Here is a 16,533-nt window from a genome sequence, read left to right on the forward strand (position 1 = left end):
CGGTGGCTGCGCGCCCAGGCCAGCCCGTGTGCTGGGGGTTCATTAAAGAGTGAGTGTGAAGGTCGGAGGCTCGGAGCTCCCCGCGGAGGCCTCCTCTGCCTCCCTCGGGGTGTCATCTTTCCGCCTCGCCCTGTGAGGTGTGACTGCCTCTAGGCACTGCCCCGACACATGCGCGCACATTTGGCAGGGGACAGCAGCAGGTACAAACCAGCTGAGACACAAAGCACAATGAGCCGTGTTCACCGGCGCTGCGTGCAGTGCAGGTGTGCACAACCGATGCTGCAGGCTGGGAGGGGATGTGGGGGCTGTGTGGCGAGGCCCCCGACCCTGAAGACACCCACGGAGAAGCGGCCACCGCTGGCCCCGGGGCTCGTGCAGCTGTTACGACAACGACAGAGAAGCTTTCGGCCTGCGACAAGCAGGGCTCGGCCAGCCCCCCTACAAACGGCCCATAGTGTCGCCTGTAAGTACACCGGGTGCGTGGGTGGGAGAGGGCGGGAGGCAGCCAACGAGATGCGCAGTGGCTTGAGAAACGTGCTTTGTCGTGGCGCAAACTGCGTGCGGTTATTTTGAGTTTTGATATGTGTTGGGCGTTATGTTATTCCGTTAAAACAGTCAGCTCACCCACACCTCCACCCTCGTTTCTTTCTCCTCACATTCTATTCTCTCTTTTCCCACTTATCTATCTATCTATTTATCTATCTATCTATCTATCTGCCTGCCTGCCTGACTATCTGTATTCCCAGTCTATCTGCCTGTCAGCCAGCAGATGGTGGCCTCTGTTTTTCTGCCTGTCTTATCTATTTTCTGTGTCGGTATGTATATGTGTTTGTGTCATGTTTCTGCCTATACAGCCCATTCCAAATTGCCACCTAGGCCTCTCTGTGTCCAACCTTTCGTTTGATTTCTTTCTTCTCAATCTCTTGGTACATTCTGCCTGGATTTGTCCCTTTCGCCATTTCCCCTCTTCGTGAACCCACTAATTTCCAGAAAAGTATGACACCCCCACCGTAGTAGTTTCATAAGTCACTGCGTCATATAGAACACAGAGAACTGTATGACAGCCCTCTTAGAGTGGGAGCAGAGAGCACAAGCATACACAGTGAATGCACATCAGGCCCTAGTGATACAGAGTACACTGTGTGACCACCCTCATACTGTGGAAGGAAAGAGCACACAGTTAAATGCATACAACACCTTAGTGCAGCATAGTACTTAGAGCCACCCTCATACAGTAGGAGAAGACAGCACATGAGCCCACAGTGAATGCACAACAGGCATTAGTGCTTCAGAGCGCACAGTGACTAGCCTCATACAGGAGGAACAGAGAGCACAGGAGGGCACATTGAATGCACAACAGACCCTAGTGACACATAGTACACTATGGCCATCCTCATACAATGGGATCACAGAGCACAAGAGCACACAGTGAATGCACAGCAGGCCTTGGTGCTGCGGAGTACACTGTGTGGCCACCCTCCAACCGTGGTAGCAGAGAGCACACATTTCAATGCACAAAACACCTTAGTGCAGCATGGTACACAGAGCCACCTTCATGCAATGGGAGAAGACAGCACAGGAGCACACAGTGAATGCACAAAAGGCCTTAGTGCAGCAGAGTGTACTCTGTGACCACCCTAATACAGTGGGAGAAGAGACCACAAGAACACACAGTAAATGCACAGCAGTCATTTGTGCCTTTATGTGCACAGTGACCGCCCTCATACAGCACAAGACAACACAGGGAATGCGCAACAGACTTTAGTGCAGCAGAGTACACTGCCTGTGACCACCCCCATACGGCGGGCGAGGACAGCACCAGAGCACACAGTGAATGCACAACAGACATGAGTGCCTCAGAGTACACGGTGAATGTCGCGTCCTCATAGAATATGCGTAGAGAACACTCAATAAATACACAACAGGCCTTAATGATGCAGAGTACCTAATGACCGACCCGATACAGTTTGACCAGGGAACACCAGTGGATTAAAAAAAAGACCGTATGATGCCGAGAGACCGACCTCATACACAAGATGAATTCACAAGAGGTATCCGTGCATCAGAGTACACGCATGGCGCCCTGTGACAGGTCACATGTGGTGTGAACAGAGAACACGTAATGACTGCACAACAGACTTTAGTGATGCAGAGTACACCATGACCGCCCTCACATTGTGAACAGAGTGCACCTAGTGAATGCATAATAGGAATGTGCTCCAGCGACCGACCTCTACACACAATGAATGGCACAGTTATCTGTGTTGATGCTGCAGAATACACGTTGACCACCTCATACAGCCTCACAGAGCACATAGGGAAGGCAAAATCATGTTGCAGAGTGCACAAGTAATGCACAAAACATTACTGGTGCAGAGTACACACAGTGAATATACAGTACACACTTGTGCTGTAGGGTACACATTGAATTCATAAAGCATTACTGGTGCAGAGTGCACACATTTAATGTGTACATCAAACAGATATATATAGTTAAGGCTGCATAATACACGGTGACTGCCTCAAGTTCAGTCCGCGTCCCTTTTGTCCCATTTCCCTCTTGTGAAAAGGTTTGCTGGCTTCCTTGCCGGTGCGGTGCACCGACTGTGCCCAAACCACAGCCATCTTCTGCCGGGACCACCTTGCAGTACCCGCATCCCGTTGCACCTCCACCGGGCAGCCGCGAAGGGGCAGTAGGTCAAGGGCTCTGGAGTGTGCTCGTGAACCCTGACCCGGACACACCTTGCATTGTTTATCTCGCGCAAGCGTTAGTGGGAGATGACCTATCAGCTGCTTTGCGCGGTGGCGCGCGGCCCCGGCTGCAGAGAGGTGAGAGGCAGCGCGTGGACAGCGCGAGGTGGTCCTACGGGGCGGCGAAAGGGTCAAACTCCCGCCAGTGTGCGGGTCATTTATTTACAAAGACGCCGTGGAAGTGTTTCACGAGTGGAGCGGCCCACTGGTTCAGTCACTCTATACTGTACCGAGCCAGCGCTCACGGCGGGGCGCAGGCACACTCACTTCTTCCAGGGGAGGGAGATGTGACCCGGACACACAGCTCAAGGGCCCAGGGCCCACCGCATCGAAGAGCAGCACGAATAACAAGCAGAAGAAGGAAAAATGCTGATATATTATTAAAAAAAAATACTTATATATTTGTATAGCGCACTATTACCCGAGGGCTTCTAGGCGCTTGCAGCATAACACGGTCACTATTTATTCTTAGTAGTAGTACGAGTTATAGTAGATTAGTAGTAGTGTTAGAATTATAACCAGCATCTATTAATTGTAGTTATAATAGTAGTATTTTTACGTTTCTGATTATTATTATTATATTATTCCGCCGGTGGTAATAATAGTAATAGTAGTAATGATATTAATACCATTAAAATAATACTCATAGAATCATAATAAAAATGAATTGCCCGTTATTTTCATTATCTATTATTAACATTACTATAGTGTCAGCACCACGTTTATTTGCTGCTCCTGCTGACTGCAGAGGCATTGATGTCACAGTTTGTTAAACGTGGCCTTCTGGGCAGGATTCTGACGAGAGGAAATGTTTGACATTTAATTCGCCAATATTATTTATCTACAATTATGATGATTATTTTACTCTTGTTTTTATCTAAATTTTTGAAAAAATCTACGGTTCATTACATATTGTGTATGTCACTCTGCTTATCCAAATGACTGCTTTAAAGCCCCTGTGAGTTTGCCACCAGCGCCTAGGTGCGACATGGATGAATTAAGGCGCAGTGAAAGCAAATCTATCGAATCAGTCGACACATCACCTACTCGTCGACTGGTTTGGCGGGGGGGGGGGGGGGGCGTGGTCGGTGATGGCAAGGGTCGATCTCTGGGTCTATCTTTTAATCGGATGTTTTATAGTGCCCCCACACCCATAGCGAGGGGCATTTAATGCCGACCATTCCAAGGGATTTTGGGAGCAGCACTGCATCTCCACGACGTTGCGTTGCTTCAGACTGTTAGTTATGCCATGATGCTTACAGGAAACACATCCCTATACTGTGCTAAACAGTTTCTTAGATTATTTTTCTCTCAACTTTTTAATATATTTTCTCTTAAACACCCGTCTCTCTCTCCATTGTAAGTCGGTGTTCTCACAGTGTCTGTAACATCTGCAGCACTTGACCCAACCCAAGGTCGCCTGGGAGCAGTGGGCATTGTAGGGACTGAGGGGAGGCCCGAAGGGCACTGGAGAGAGAGGTGAAGGTTACTGTCTGTAGTAGCAGAGAAAGGACTCACTGGGGGGACCTCAGTCTACACCGGCCTTGTTTGCTTCTGCGGGGTTAACCTGTGCATAGCAGGCCCTGTGTGCTTTGATGTGTGTTTGCTGGGAGCACTGGCTGGACTCCCAAGACACAGAGGCTGCTGGGGGTTGGGCCGTCAGGAGATGTGTAACTGACCACCCCCTCCACCATCAGGGCGAGCCCACCATTCTTCTGGGTGCTCTTTGAGGTTTGCGTGCATGCAACACCTCCTGTGTGTTTTTATTTTCTGTGTATGTTTTGAGCCCATTCTCCTCAGTCACTGACTCACGTGACACCGAGGAGCTAGGGGTTGGGAGTGAGAGGTGTGTAAGTCCCCCACACCTGCCTCTTGGGTGCTCTGTGAGGTTGGCGAGCATGCAACAGCCCCTGTGTAGTTTGATGTGTTTGTTGTGATGAAACCATTCGCCTCAGTCATTCGCTCACATGACACCGAGGACACTAATGGTTAGGATTGAGAGGTGTCTAGGTGACCCTGGGCGCACCATCTCTGGGTGCCCAGCGGAGCTGACATCCATGCATTAGGGCCTGTTTGGTTTTATTTCTGCTATCTGTAACCACAGTCTCCTCATTTAGTGACACCCAGTGCTTCAAGTGGACCGGTACTGAGTACCAGCACTTTTTTATTTTGAGAGGGAGAGTACCGGCAGTTCTCAAGAGACGTAATACTTTCTTTGGAGAGTACCGGCACTTCTCAGAAACAAGCAGGTACTCTGATAGAGTACCTGCACTTTAATTTTTCCATTTCAAGCACTGGTGACACCCACCCTCACTTTAATTTTTCCATTTCAAGCAATGGTGACACCCACCCTCACTTTGATTTTTCAATTTCAAGCATTGGTGACACCTACTTGCACTTTAATGTTTTCATTTCAAGGACTTGTGACACCCACCTGCACTTTAATGTTTCCATTTCCAGCACTGGTGACACCTACCAGCACTTAAATGTTTTCATTTCACGCACTGGTGACACCCACCGGCACTTTAATGTCTTATTTCAAGCACTGGTGACACCCACCTGCACTTTAAAGTTTCCATTTCAAGCACTGGTGACACACACCTGCACTTTAAAGTTTCCATTTCAAGCATTGGTGACACCCATGACGGAGCCAGGTCGGGTATAGACAGCGAGGTGCGGAAAAGCTCCACTCCGTCTTCTGAGGGCGCGCCCGCCTCTCGAGATCACCCGAGAGTTTCCAAGTGTGCAACTGTCCCGTTTATATCTGGGTGTTATTTGTTTGTTGTCATTGTCGTGGTTCTGTAACAGAGTGCGGTAGGTGACGAGCAGTGAGGAGGTGTGGTAGCGCTCTCCACAGCTCTACTTCTCCTCCCTCTAAGGGCAGGGCCGGCCAGCGGCGGCTGCGCATGCGCCGAGCTCCAGTGCTTGAAATAAGGAGGCGGCGGCCTGCAGAGTGCAGAGGAGTTTGAGGCTGACTGAGGCGCGCACTGGACTGGCTGCGGGACCCCGGGAGGAGAGCGGGGCAGTGACAGAAGGCACCAGGCGCAGACTATGCCCGGATCTGCTGGGCCCCCAGCCGCAGCACACGATTGGGACAGCGCGGATCACCCCGAGGGGCCACCCCTGGGCACCGGCACTAGGTAAAGACGGCGTACACCCGGAGGGTTACCGGGGGCAGCAGGAGGCAAAACCCCGGGTGGGGCTTAGGTCACTGGAGAGATCTACACAGAGGTCGAAATCTGAGGTGTTTGTGCACTAAACTTTATATATAAGTATGCCTCAAAAATGAATTTGCATGCATAAGTTTTGTCTGGCACACACACCCCCAGTTTGCAGTCTGAAACTATCGATAGATAGATAGATAGATAGATAGATAGATAGATAGATAGATAGATAGATAGATAGATAGATAGATAGATAGATAGATAGATAGATAGATAGATAGATAAAAGTGATAGGTTTAGCCAAGGTGATGAATAGCATTCTCCATTTTTCATGCTATGTAACTATTTAGAATGCACGATTTTCTTAAATCAGGTGTCTTTTTTTTGGAATCGTTACTTTGTCACATTTGGAACAACTATTGGTTGTACGAATGTGTTGATGCGTGTGGTATAGGTGTGCGTGAAAAGACGAACACACGCACATAATATATGTGAGCCCTGGCGATGGAGGTGAAGCTATTCTGCCGGGGCTGCCGCTGTTGATGTCTGTTCGATGCACGCGCCTTGATGCTGGCTGCGGGATGCTTTGCACACGTGCAGTGCTGGCAGGCTGCTTTACTTTTTGGGAACTCTTCCCGTGGTGAATTCAGCGCATAGAAGACGTCTGTGGTGGCGCTGCTGCTGATGGACTCATGAGGACCGGGGGTTGAACTGGCTCCGGTGCCCCACGGGATGCCACAAGCAGGTGCATGTCGGTCTGTCCAACCCTTATTGCTAAACATGGACATGCTTTACCACACTGACTTTAAAGATAACCCCACTGGTGGGGCGACCCCTCCTTCTCGACGTGAGGCGGTCTCGCGTTGCAGCGACCGCCTGGGTGTGTTGGAAGTGGGACGTGGGGCCCGCTCTGTGGTTGCTGTATTATTCTGCGGGTGGTGGCAGTGTCCTGCGCGAGGCCATTGGTTCCAACCGAGGTGGCTGTGTACGAGTTTCAGTCATTTTTCTGTGTCTTTTTTGCCCCAGCTGAAATGTTTCTTTTCACAACTGAACTGCTGAGAGCGGGTGTCTCGCTGTACGGGTCTGTTCACCCCACCTTGTAAGACTTTTAGAGCATAATTCACGTGCGTATGAGCTGGAACCTTGTGTTTAACCATAGGCATTGTGTCATTCACAACAAACGCGACCAGTGTGCGTGTTTGTCAAACAAATCGATGTATGGAGTTCATGTGTATCGCCCGGTCAGGTGTGTGTAACCGAGGGCAGGTGGAGCTGTGCATTTTAGTGCATCAAAGGCAGATGTGTGCGGCGTCCGTGTGTGTGTGTTGAGAGGGATGGTGTGCGTTTTAGCTGAGCCTCCTGGGTGTGCGTCGCGCACGTGCATGACACAGGGCGGGCGTGCGCTGGTCCGGTGCACACCAAGATGTGGGCTGTGAGTGACCACGGTGTAGCCATGTTCTGATGCCCGCGTGTGGATGGCCACCCTCAGTAACCCAATGTAGTGTAACTATCCACGGTATGTGCGGTTGTGTCATTTTTGTAACCAGGGGCTTCTGGGAGCTATGTGTGGACAAATGACATCAAGTGAGATGAGTGAGTGTCTGTAATCCTAGGCTGGTTTGTGCAAAACACAATCAGTTGTCACTACTCCAACATGCTGCACCTCAAACGATCCGATCCGAGTGCGCGCGCAATCACGTGTATATGTGACTTGTTACTGAGTGCACCACGGGTGTTGCACCATTGAAAGACGTGAGCTTAGCCTGTTACTATGTGCACGACGGGTGGCTGTGCGGTGCTCTTGCGTGCAGACTGTTACTGAGTGCACCACGGGCGGGCGTGACTGCTGCTGAGAGGACCAATGGCCGGGCAGAGGTGAAGTGTCACTGAGTGCACCGAGCGTAGATTTACGGTGCTCTGACGTGCACCAGGGAAGATGCGAGCTGCTGCCGAGTGCACGGCAGGTATGTGTGCGGTGCTCTAGAGAGCACGACGGGTAGACGTGAGCTGTTGAGGTGTTCATCCCAGGTGGACGTGAAGTTTTCTTTTACGCAACACGGGCAGATATGATGTATTTTAATGATACCCTATCTACACCACGAGTAAACATGAGGTGTTGTAGTGTTTGCAAGACCAGACTTACGTCGCTCCCAGTGTAAACACAAATGGAGTAGAACCGTTATCACCGCACAGATGGGTAAACAAGGCAGGGACAGGAGCTGTCAAACGGATTCCCGCCTGGCCCCAAAACTATAACCCTGCAATTAATGTACCTCCTTTGTAATAAGTCGCGCGGCTGTTGCACGGGGTGTGTTCACCTAGTTCGTGCATCCGCACTCAGAGGCGACGCGGTGCCGCTGTGTGCACTACCTGCGAAGCCCCCGTGCCTTCAAAGACAGCCCCGGTGGGGAGTCAATAGAGAGAAACAATCGCCGCACTAATTAACATTCCTGATACAGCGCTCCGCGCGCCTGTCACCACAGATTCTGCGATGTCACGTGATTGGTGATTTTATAGGGACGGTAGGGGGGTCTTCTTGAAGGCATGAAAAGGGAGCTCTCTCAGACCTCATTAACTGGGCAGCGCCTTCTCTCACGCTCAATTAGACCTCAAAAGGCCCCATTTGTCCAATTTGCACACTTGGTTACAGAGAAGAGGAAGGGGGCTTTTGCGTATGGGACACTTGCCTGGGCCGGAGTCGCGCGCAGCGCCCCCAATGGCTGGATCTGTGCCGCACATCAGTCTCCCATGTAGATCACACGACCACGTGCCCCTGGTTGCACTGCTATAAACATGACGCGGGTGCAAAGAGATGCGAAGGCCGGCCAAGATACGGACGCGATGTCGCAATCATTACAAGACTTATAATCAATTGAGCGTTACATTTCTGCAGCGAGTAAAGCAGTTAATGCCACTACAGCATGTTTTACAAGAGGTGGGATTACGGAAAGCGATTTGCGCGTATTCCCTGCGGCACAAGGACACAAACGCTGACACACACCTGCAAATGCGCGCACACACCCTTACGTGCTCCACTGGGTTGTGGCATTCAGGTGAGTAATACAAAAAGGTTAATTTCTCCAGAAATGTGTCCCTTTTCGAAAAGCAATATTGCCGCTTGTACCTGGTCATTTTTCAGGCGCACATTTAATGGTGCGCACTGCGCAGACCACGAGGTCGTGGCTTAGCAACGCATGCACGTTGTTCCAGAGCAGACTCCTATCACACTACAACGTTCTTGAATAGAGTTGAACTCAATTTACTTCTGCATTAAAGAACACCTACCATTGCAGACACACAACCAAGTACACGCGGCCGATGTAAACGGCCGTCATATGATAAGGCAGCCTGATTGAGAAAGCGCCTCGATGCCCCTACTAATGGTAGAAAGTGCGGTGGAAATGAAGGTGCCACAGTAAAGAAAGGAGTGCTTGTTTGGTCCACTGCTGCTTCGACATACGTGAATGTTTAGAGTGTGTGCATGTGTGAGGAAAGGTGAGGCTTTCGCTTACACACCTGCTCTTTTCTCTCAGGATTCGTAACATTGGGAACTCTTTAATATTTTCAACAATCAGTGCACCGACCGGTTCTCTATTATCTTTCTATAATGGCCTTTGATTTTCCGTCTTGCTTTCTTCACTCAACCTATTGCCTTTAGCGCTCTAATAAATATGATTATCGCTTTATTATGAAACATTACCAATTGATAGGGCACCTAAACTGCGGAGTGTCCACTTTAGATTGGTTCGGAGATGTATACAATATTTTCCTCAGGTCCACATCATCTGTTCTATATGCGTGGTGTTAGAGTTGGCGGCTTGCAGAAGTCTTAACTAGAGATAGGCCACATAGCGGCGCAAGCCCAGCCCAGGGTCACACAGTGGCGCAGTTCCAGCCCAGGGTCAAGTCGCATACCCAGGGTCACACAGTGGCGCAGTTCCAGCCCAGGGTCAAGTCGCATACCCAGGGTCACACAGTGGCGCAGTTCCAGCCCAGGGTCAAACTGAGTCGCATACCCAGGGTCACACAGTGGCAAGCCCAACCAGGCTCGAGCAGAGTCGCATGCCCAGCACAGGGTCACACAGTGGTGGACAAAGTTGCATACCCAGCCCAGGGTCACACAGTGGCGCACAGAGTCGCTTGCCCAGCCCAGGGTTACACAGTGGCGCAGGCCTCGCGCCCAGCCAGGGCCACATACCTGCGGAGGTCCAGCTCGGGGTCCAGTGGCTTAGGTCAAACGCCAGAGGGCGCAGCGGCCCTGCCCCAGGTTCACACACCGGCGCAAGCCCAGCGCAGGGTGCAGAGAAGCCGCAGGCCCAGTCCAGGGCACATAATGGCGCAGACCCGAGCCCGGAGACTCATTCCAGCACCGGCCTACCCCAGGGCTACTGGGGGCTCAGGTCTTGCAAGGGGATGTTGGAAGGGGGCCCAGGTCACACATCAGTGCAGGCCAGGGTCACAACGGAGTAGGGCCACTGGGCCAGGGTCACACAAGGCGCTGGGCCAGGGTCACACAACAGCGCAGGCCCAGCCCCAGCACTGCTGCACCCAGGGAGGGAGGGAGGGAAGGAGGGAGGAGCGCGCCCGGACAGATGGACTCCCTCAGCTTTACGGTGCGGTTCTGCGGCGGGTTTATCTTGGCAGAGGGGCTTGGGTTTCACTCGTATGTCAGTGCACTGAGGGGTCTGCTCTCAATTACCCGGCCACCGAGCCCTGTGCTTGAAAGCCGTCCCGTTTTATTGCCAGTGGATTCGGAGAGCTCTCGAGGGCCCTCTGTAAAAACCGAGATAAAGACATGTTTACACGAAGCCCAATTACAACCGGAGAGGAACAACAGAGAGCCATGGAGGGCGCGAGGTGTTTGCTCTCTCGCGGGGCGGATTGTACCGAAGTGTCCGAGTCACGACCTGCACCCGCCTGTGCATGCAAGAATGGCTGCATGTATACTGTATGAACATGCATGCGCGTATTAATGCATGCATGCTAGTATGTGTGGGGTACTTGTCCGCATTAATGTGTGCGTGTGTGTGCAACGGAAGGCGTTTTATTTGTAGATTCGTTTAGATATGTTTATTGCATGCACGTAAGAGTGCATGTGCGTGCATGTATGTGAATATGTCGGTGCGCATGTATGTGTATTGGAAAGCATGTATGGATGCATGTAGGTGTAGCTGTTCTTACATGCGTTTAGCTGTGGTTGTAAACACGTTTACCGCATGCATGTAAGCAGGAATGTGTGTAAGTGTGACTGATTACACGCATGTTATTGCTGAATTCATATGCATCTCACTACCAGCCACCCAGTTTCCCTTCCACGATTCACCCGCACACAGTATTGCACCGGGTATTAGTGCAGACTTCGAACATGCATCATGTATTTGGTGATATGCCCAAAACGTCCTGATCGTGAAACCTCCTCCCATGGCTCGGCGCCCAGTTACAAATAATTTTTGACCAGTTTCGAATGGAGGCTGCTGGAATCGGGTAAGGATATATGCAATTTTGATGAAATGTCCCGTAGAAAAATTCCAATGAGATTCCGTTTGTTTCGCGTGTCTGGTTCTTTCTGCACAGGGAGGTCTTTTTCCGGTCGTTGGTTATTTTTATTTCATTGGCGAATTTTGCATGATGTTTGTTCCCTCCTGCTGCGCGCAACACCACGTCCAAAAGCGCATTGGCCCCAGTAATATTCAGCGGAAAACACTTGTAAATGGCCGTTTCAACAAGGCTTTAAGATTATATTCACTGACATGACTGCGGCTTGAATATGTGCTTAATGAGTGAATTGTGTTATGTGTTTTGAAATGTGCTTTCATGCTCTTACACTGGGCCGAATAAAGATCTTTGATGAAGATTCCCGCTGAAGAAATTAGAATGGTTGTTTTTTGCGGTTGGTATATTTGTAATTCTATCATTCCAGAAACCAATTGTTAAAACTGAAACTGCAATAAAAAATAATTTTCACAACTAAAACTACACGAATATAATAATAAGATGAGTAATAATAATGATAATAGCAATAGCGAACAACAGCTGACGTGCTTTCGTCATTACAGTGCATTTTGCTCGGTGTGCGCCTTTATTATTATTTCAAAAGAAATATTGTCTTAATTTGTTCAAACTAGGTTGAAGAATTGCCCTGAATTTCTAGGTCAGTTGTTTCTTTTTTGCACCAAAAAGGCATTTTGACTTCTAAACTTTTAAGATAAATTTAAAAATAAAAAAAGGTCTTCCAGTTAACTTTACCAGGGACATAGACTGGGCATGGACGTGCGCGCGATGCTCTGGTGGGTCACATAAACACCAATAAAACATGGCGGCATAATGGTTTCCCTTAGGTGTGTCCAGCCAGTGCTCCCTGGACGGTCATCTACCCTTTTCAAAGACGCGCTGCCTTGGAATGTGAAGGGATCCGCACGGGTGACCGTATTCACAGCCCACAGAAGCCCGTGCGTTTAGCAGGAGGCTCACCGGCTGTGCGCACAGCTCTGCGCTCTTTTGTGAACATGGGTGGGTACCTGCGTTCCCCCCCCCCCCCCCCCCCAAACACACCCCTGCCATGAAGCGTTAAACAAGGGACAGGGCCAGGATCGGACTGTCTCCAATTAACAGGCCGGCCCAGCAGCAGGTTGACCTCTTTGATTCCGGGTCAGCGCGGTGGCATCCACCGGGATCTCTGCGATTTTGCCGAAACTATGAAGTTTAGAAGATGAAACGCGCAAAGGCCTGCCTGAGATATAATGACCGCGGCGTTTTGTCTGTTGCTCAAGGAAGTGGCCGTGCCGTTTCGTGTGCGCGAAGAAGTTACCGTGGCGTTGTGTATGTTCAAAGACATGGCATAGGCGGGTTTTTTGCCTCAGAATATGATACCGCTTTTTCAAATGCATGTGTACCCCCTCACCCTTGACTCGCGCTTCTTCTTAATATTATCCTTCACAAGCCCACCAGGAACAATATGGACACAGCAGTTTTGGTGCAGAAAACAAAGCGCCCAGCGCCCTCTACCCACCCTGGTGCCTGAGGCGCTTTCGAAACCCTCGGCTGCATGTAACAGCGCAGCACTTTTTCTTATGAAGGATGTGACATTCTTAATTTAAAAAAAAATCATAAAAGGCTCTGTTAATATGAGTTTGGGTAAAGTGTCCAGACTGAGCACGTCTCCGAGCTGAGATACTGTCGGAGAGGGTGGCACGCACTTCAGACATGGGAAGACCACTTTGATGTGTCGGCTGATCCCTAACCCGGTATTATTTTATGGAGGGTGTGTCGATGCTGCGCTCTGCAGCGCTAAGATGGACTACCGGCCAGCCACTAGCGCTTAGAATGTAAAAAAAAGATTCCATAAACCTGAAGTAGCGCCTCCGCCGGGTCGGTGTTCTCATATAAAAAGCCGCGCAGAATGGCGAAGCTGCCGCCGTGCCAGTCCCACAAAGATGCCGCCCGTGTCCCGGGTAGGCGCCGAGACGACTGTGCCAGGGCCAACTCTAGGACCCCGGGGCGGCTTCAGCGCGAGGCCGCGTCCAAAAGCTCATACCGTGAGAACTCCAAACACAAAACAGAACTTCGAAGAGAATTTAACGGTAGGGGATTCAGTTTCGTTGCAATTGCAAAATATGTCTGCAAGAGTGCTTTTTCCTAATGAAAATAACAAAAACAGCAGTATAAAAAAACACTGCCACTGTGAGACAGGGTTTAAAGAAGAATTGCTCTAGTCTAACTTTCTTTATTGCATTTATTTCGCTATCACAGTGACCCCAGCCCCACAGTTACCCATCATATCCCTATCATAGTTGAAATAGTTTTATTTTAATATAAAGGCAGCGGTAAACAAAAACAAACCACATTGAAAAATTGTACAATAACCAAACATTTTACAAAGGCTAACATGTTTGTCCCTAAATCTATATTTTTGAACAAGACAGTAGTTAGTGGCATCTGTAGAGGGCATCGTTTGGCGCCTGTACGACGTCAATGTGTTATTTTCTAACTCATCAGTGTTCCGTTTAGTGCCAAAATACCTGTCTGGCCACAGTGCGCCTCATAAATGCCATAAATACATGATATAATACAAATAGTGACCTCTGGGGTGGTACAAGTCCTGCCCGAATTAGAATCTGCAGCAGGCGTGGTTACCAGCTGTGTTTTTATTTATTTATTTATGTATTTTTGTGGGGGGGGGGGGGGTATTTGCAATATACGCCTTTACTCTCAAGAGTAATATTTTTTAATGCTTCAGTTCCACAGGGCAGAGCTGTGCCCTCGCAGTGACGTTGGGGCACGTGTACCCACGCCTCGGGGGGGGGGGCACCTGCGCTTCAGCCTCTGCACCTCACGTTGGAATAAACACGTGTTTGTACCTCTCTCCCCAGGTGGCATCAGAAGTGAGGACCGAGCGTCTTGTCGGATTCTACCTGGCAGCGCTGCCCAGCACGTGTCTGAGGTGAGCTATGATGCCCAAACTCACGAAGTGTGTAAATAAAACCAACGCCTGCTGTTTATTTCGAACGATATTACGTATTTGCATCAAAAGTCATAACTTGAGTCCCCATTGTATGTTGCTAGTGGAAGTAGTAGTACCTGTGCATATTTTCATATATTTGTTATAAACGCACCAGTCCTCATTGTAACAGCGCTTTACATTTTTGGTTGATTGAGGGCTGGCCACTTCATGGGTGGGAAGCAAAAGTGGGCGCGGATCGTGCCCTCCAAGTGCGTTCTCTCGCATTGGTTAGCGATACTCTTATTTTTTTCATGCCAAGTTGTTATTTTAGAGTACAAGATAGAGAAAGAGGCAGGTTTACACTACTGCCTTATCGGAATTATATCATTTTGGGGCAAAACTATTTTTCAAAAACGGCATACCTGCCAACCACATAAGGCATGAGAATATTTTCTATTGGTTTTGTGATCGTTTCCTCCTGCGAGTACTCTTTTGCGATATTTATATAGCGCTAATAGCCGGGAGCTTCTAGGCACTGGTGATCTGTGGTTTCTGGGCGCGTCACATTCTCGCTGCACACTGAAGTCTCCAACATTGTAGCCAAGTGTCTGTGTTTGCCGCTCCCTCGACAGCCTGCTGACTCTATGGTCTAAGATCATAGAGATGCCAGCTGACAAGACCCAGGTAGCCATCTCCCATTCTTTTCAATGGTGCCTTGGGTCATTATTCATTGTTAAGCTGCGTCTCTTCGCATCTGTGTCTCCTGAAAAGTAGATGCCCCTCCCATCACACACGTGGCTGTTCTTCGGAAGGTTTTTACAAGGCTGAGCGTGGGTTTTATCTCCTTTCTGTTTTTCTCCTGCAAGAGCAGCACTATGGGTCACGAACAAGACTTTTACGTCCACGTTTACCTTTCTTGTGAGCAGAACTTTCACTGCTCCCCTCCCCGGCCTTCTTATAGAATAAAAATATTAACTAGACTGTCTCCGCCTTTCATCATAAGGACACCCATATCATGGTTTACTGAATGTGTTCCCATCGGGGTGGCTTACCCTTTTCAGGTCATTACAGACATCGATTCCAGTTCTGGACTTTGTGTCATAGCCTATTGCATTCTGGGTGTTGAAGTCTTATTATGCCTGCACTGACAATTTTAGACAAATATACCTGAAAACAATGATTTGTGGGAGAAAAGTCGAGGACTGTGAACAGTACCCGGAATAGCCTGGAGAGAAGTGTACACCCTAGCTGCCCACCTCTGCATCTTGTGTCTTTTAATTGAAAACGTTTTCTGTACGCTGTTTTAACTTACAAATTGAAACACGGTTGTCCAAAATTGGTCCACCGGCAGCTAATCCCCGCCAGATGTGTAGGACATGCGTGAACCACGTGTTTCACCCCATCTGGACCCCTTGTGTGCACATCTGTGTGCTGTAGATATCTCAAAAAGCTGACACACGACCTTGACAATAAGAGCTTGTTTGGCAGTATTATATCGACCTACGATTATCTTTTCGGGTAAGCATGCCCTGTTCTTAACTGGGTGGAGGTAAGAGCAGTAACTAAACTCTTACCTTACTGTACAAGCGTTGGTGGACGTAATGGTTATTGGGCGAGGCGCTAAATCCCATGCACAACAGTGTCTCAGACACTGTTTGTGATTCTCAATGGGGTCGCAAATTGCGAGGGTCATGAATATTAATGAGCCTCTCGCAATTTGTGAGCCAATTGGGAATGGCAGGACCTCGCAAGTATGGTGGCCTGCTGGGCTCAGCACCCTACCCTTGGGTTTATATAGATCCAAGACATAGCAAATATTTACGCCACAAGCGCAAAAGAAGGGACACAGACAGACAATTTATTCTTTCCTGTTCTTGAAGAAGTAAGACACATCTCCAAAGCTGTAAAATGAAGACAAAGGCTAGAGAGTTGTACTTGACAACATCCCTCCAGCCTTACTGTTCACATCTAAGTCACTGCCCACCGCTCTCCATTGGTGCAGTGCCCTATTGTGTTTACACAATTCACACCACTCTCCTCCCCTCCCTGAGAGCAGACCGACCCCTGCCCTCACCACGTCTTTAACAAGGCCGACGCTGTCATCGCACCCCACCTGCGGGACATCATCAACACCTCCTTCGACACCGCCACCTTCCCTGAGAGCTGGAAGCACGCCGA

General features: G+C 49.5%; 1 protein-coding gene across 3 annotated transcripts in view; it reads left to right on the forward strand.

Moving 5' to 3' along the window:
• The first annotated feature begins 213 nt into the window (after positions 1 to 213).
• The window catches only part of OSR1 (odd-skipped related transcription factor 1), a 37,746-nt gene continuing 21,426 nt past the window's right edge, over positions 214 to 16,533 (forward strand). The window contains exons 1-2 of one of the 3 annotated variants that reach the window (XM_086926290.1): positions 214 to 463; positions 14,285 to 14,355. In XM_086926290.1, coding sequence (XP_086782416.1) covers positions 229 to 463; positions 14,285 to 14,355 — 306 coding nt within the window. In that variant the 5' untranslated portion in view covers positions 214 to 228. Of the gene's footprint in view, positions 464 to 5,712; positions 5,892 to 14,284; positions 14,356 to 16,533 lie in introns of those variants that run through there. The other 2 variants (XM_086926291.1, XM_086926292.1) reach the window with 2 other exon arrangements.

The sequence above is a fragment of the Lissotriton vulgaris genome, chromosome 6, assembly GCF_964263255.1.
Source record: "Lissotriton vulgaris chromosome 6, aLisVul1.2, whole genome shotgun sequence".
NCBI classification, from domain to species: Eukaryota; Metazoa; Chordata; class Amphibia; order Caudata; family Salamandridae; genus Lissotriton; species Lissotriton vulgaris.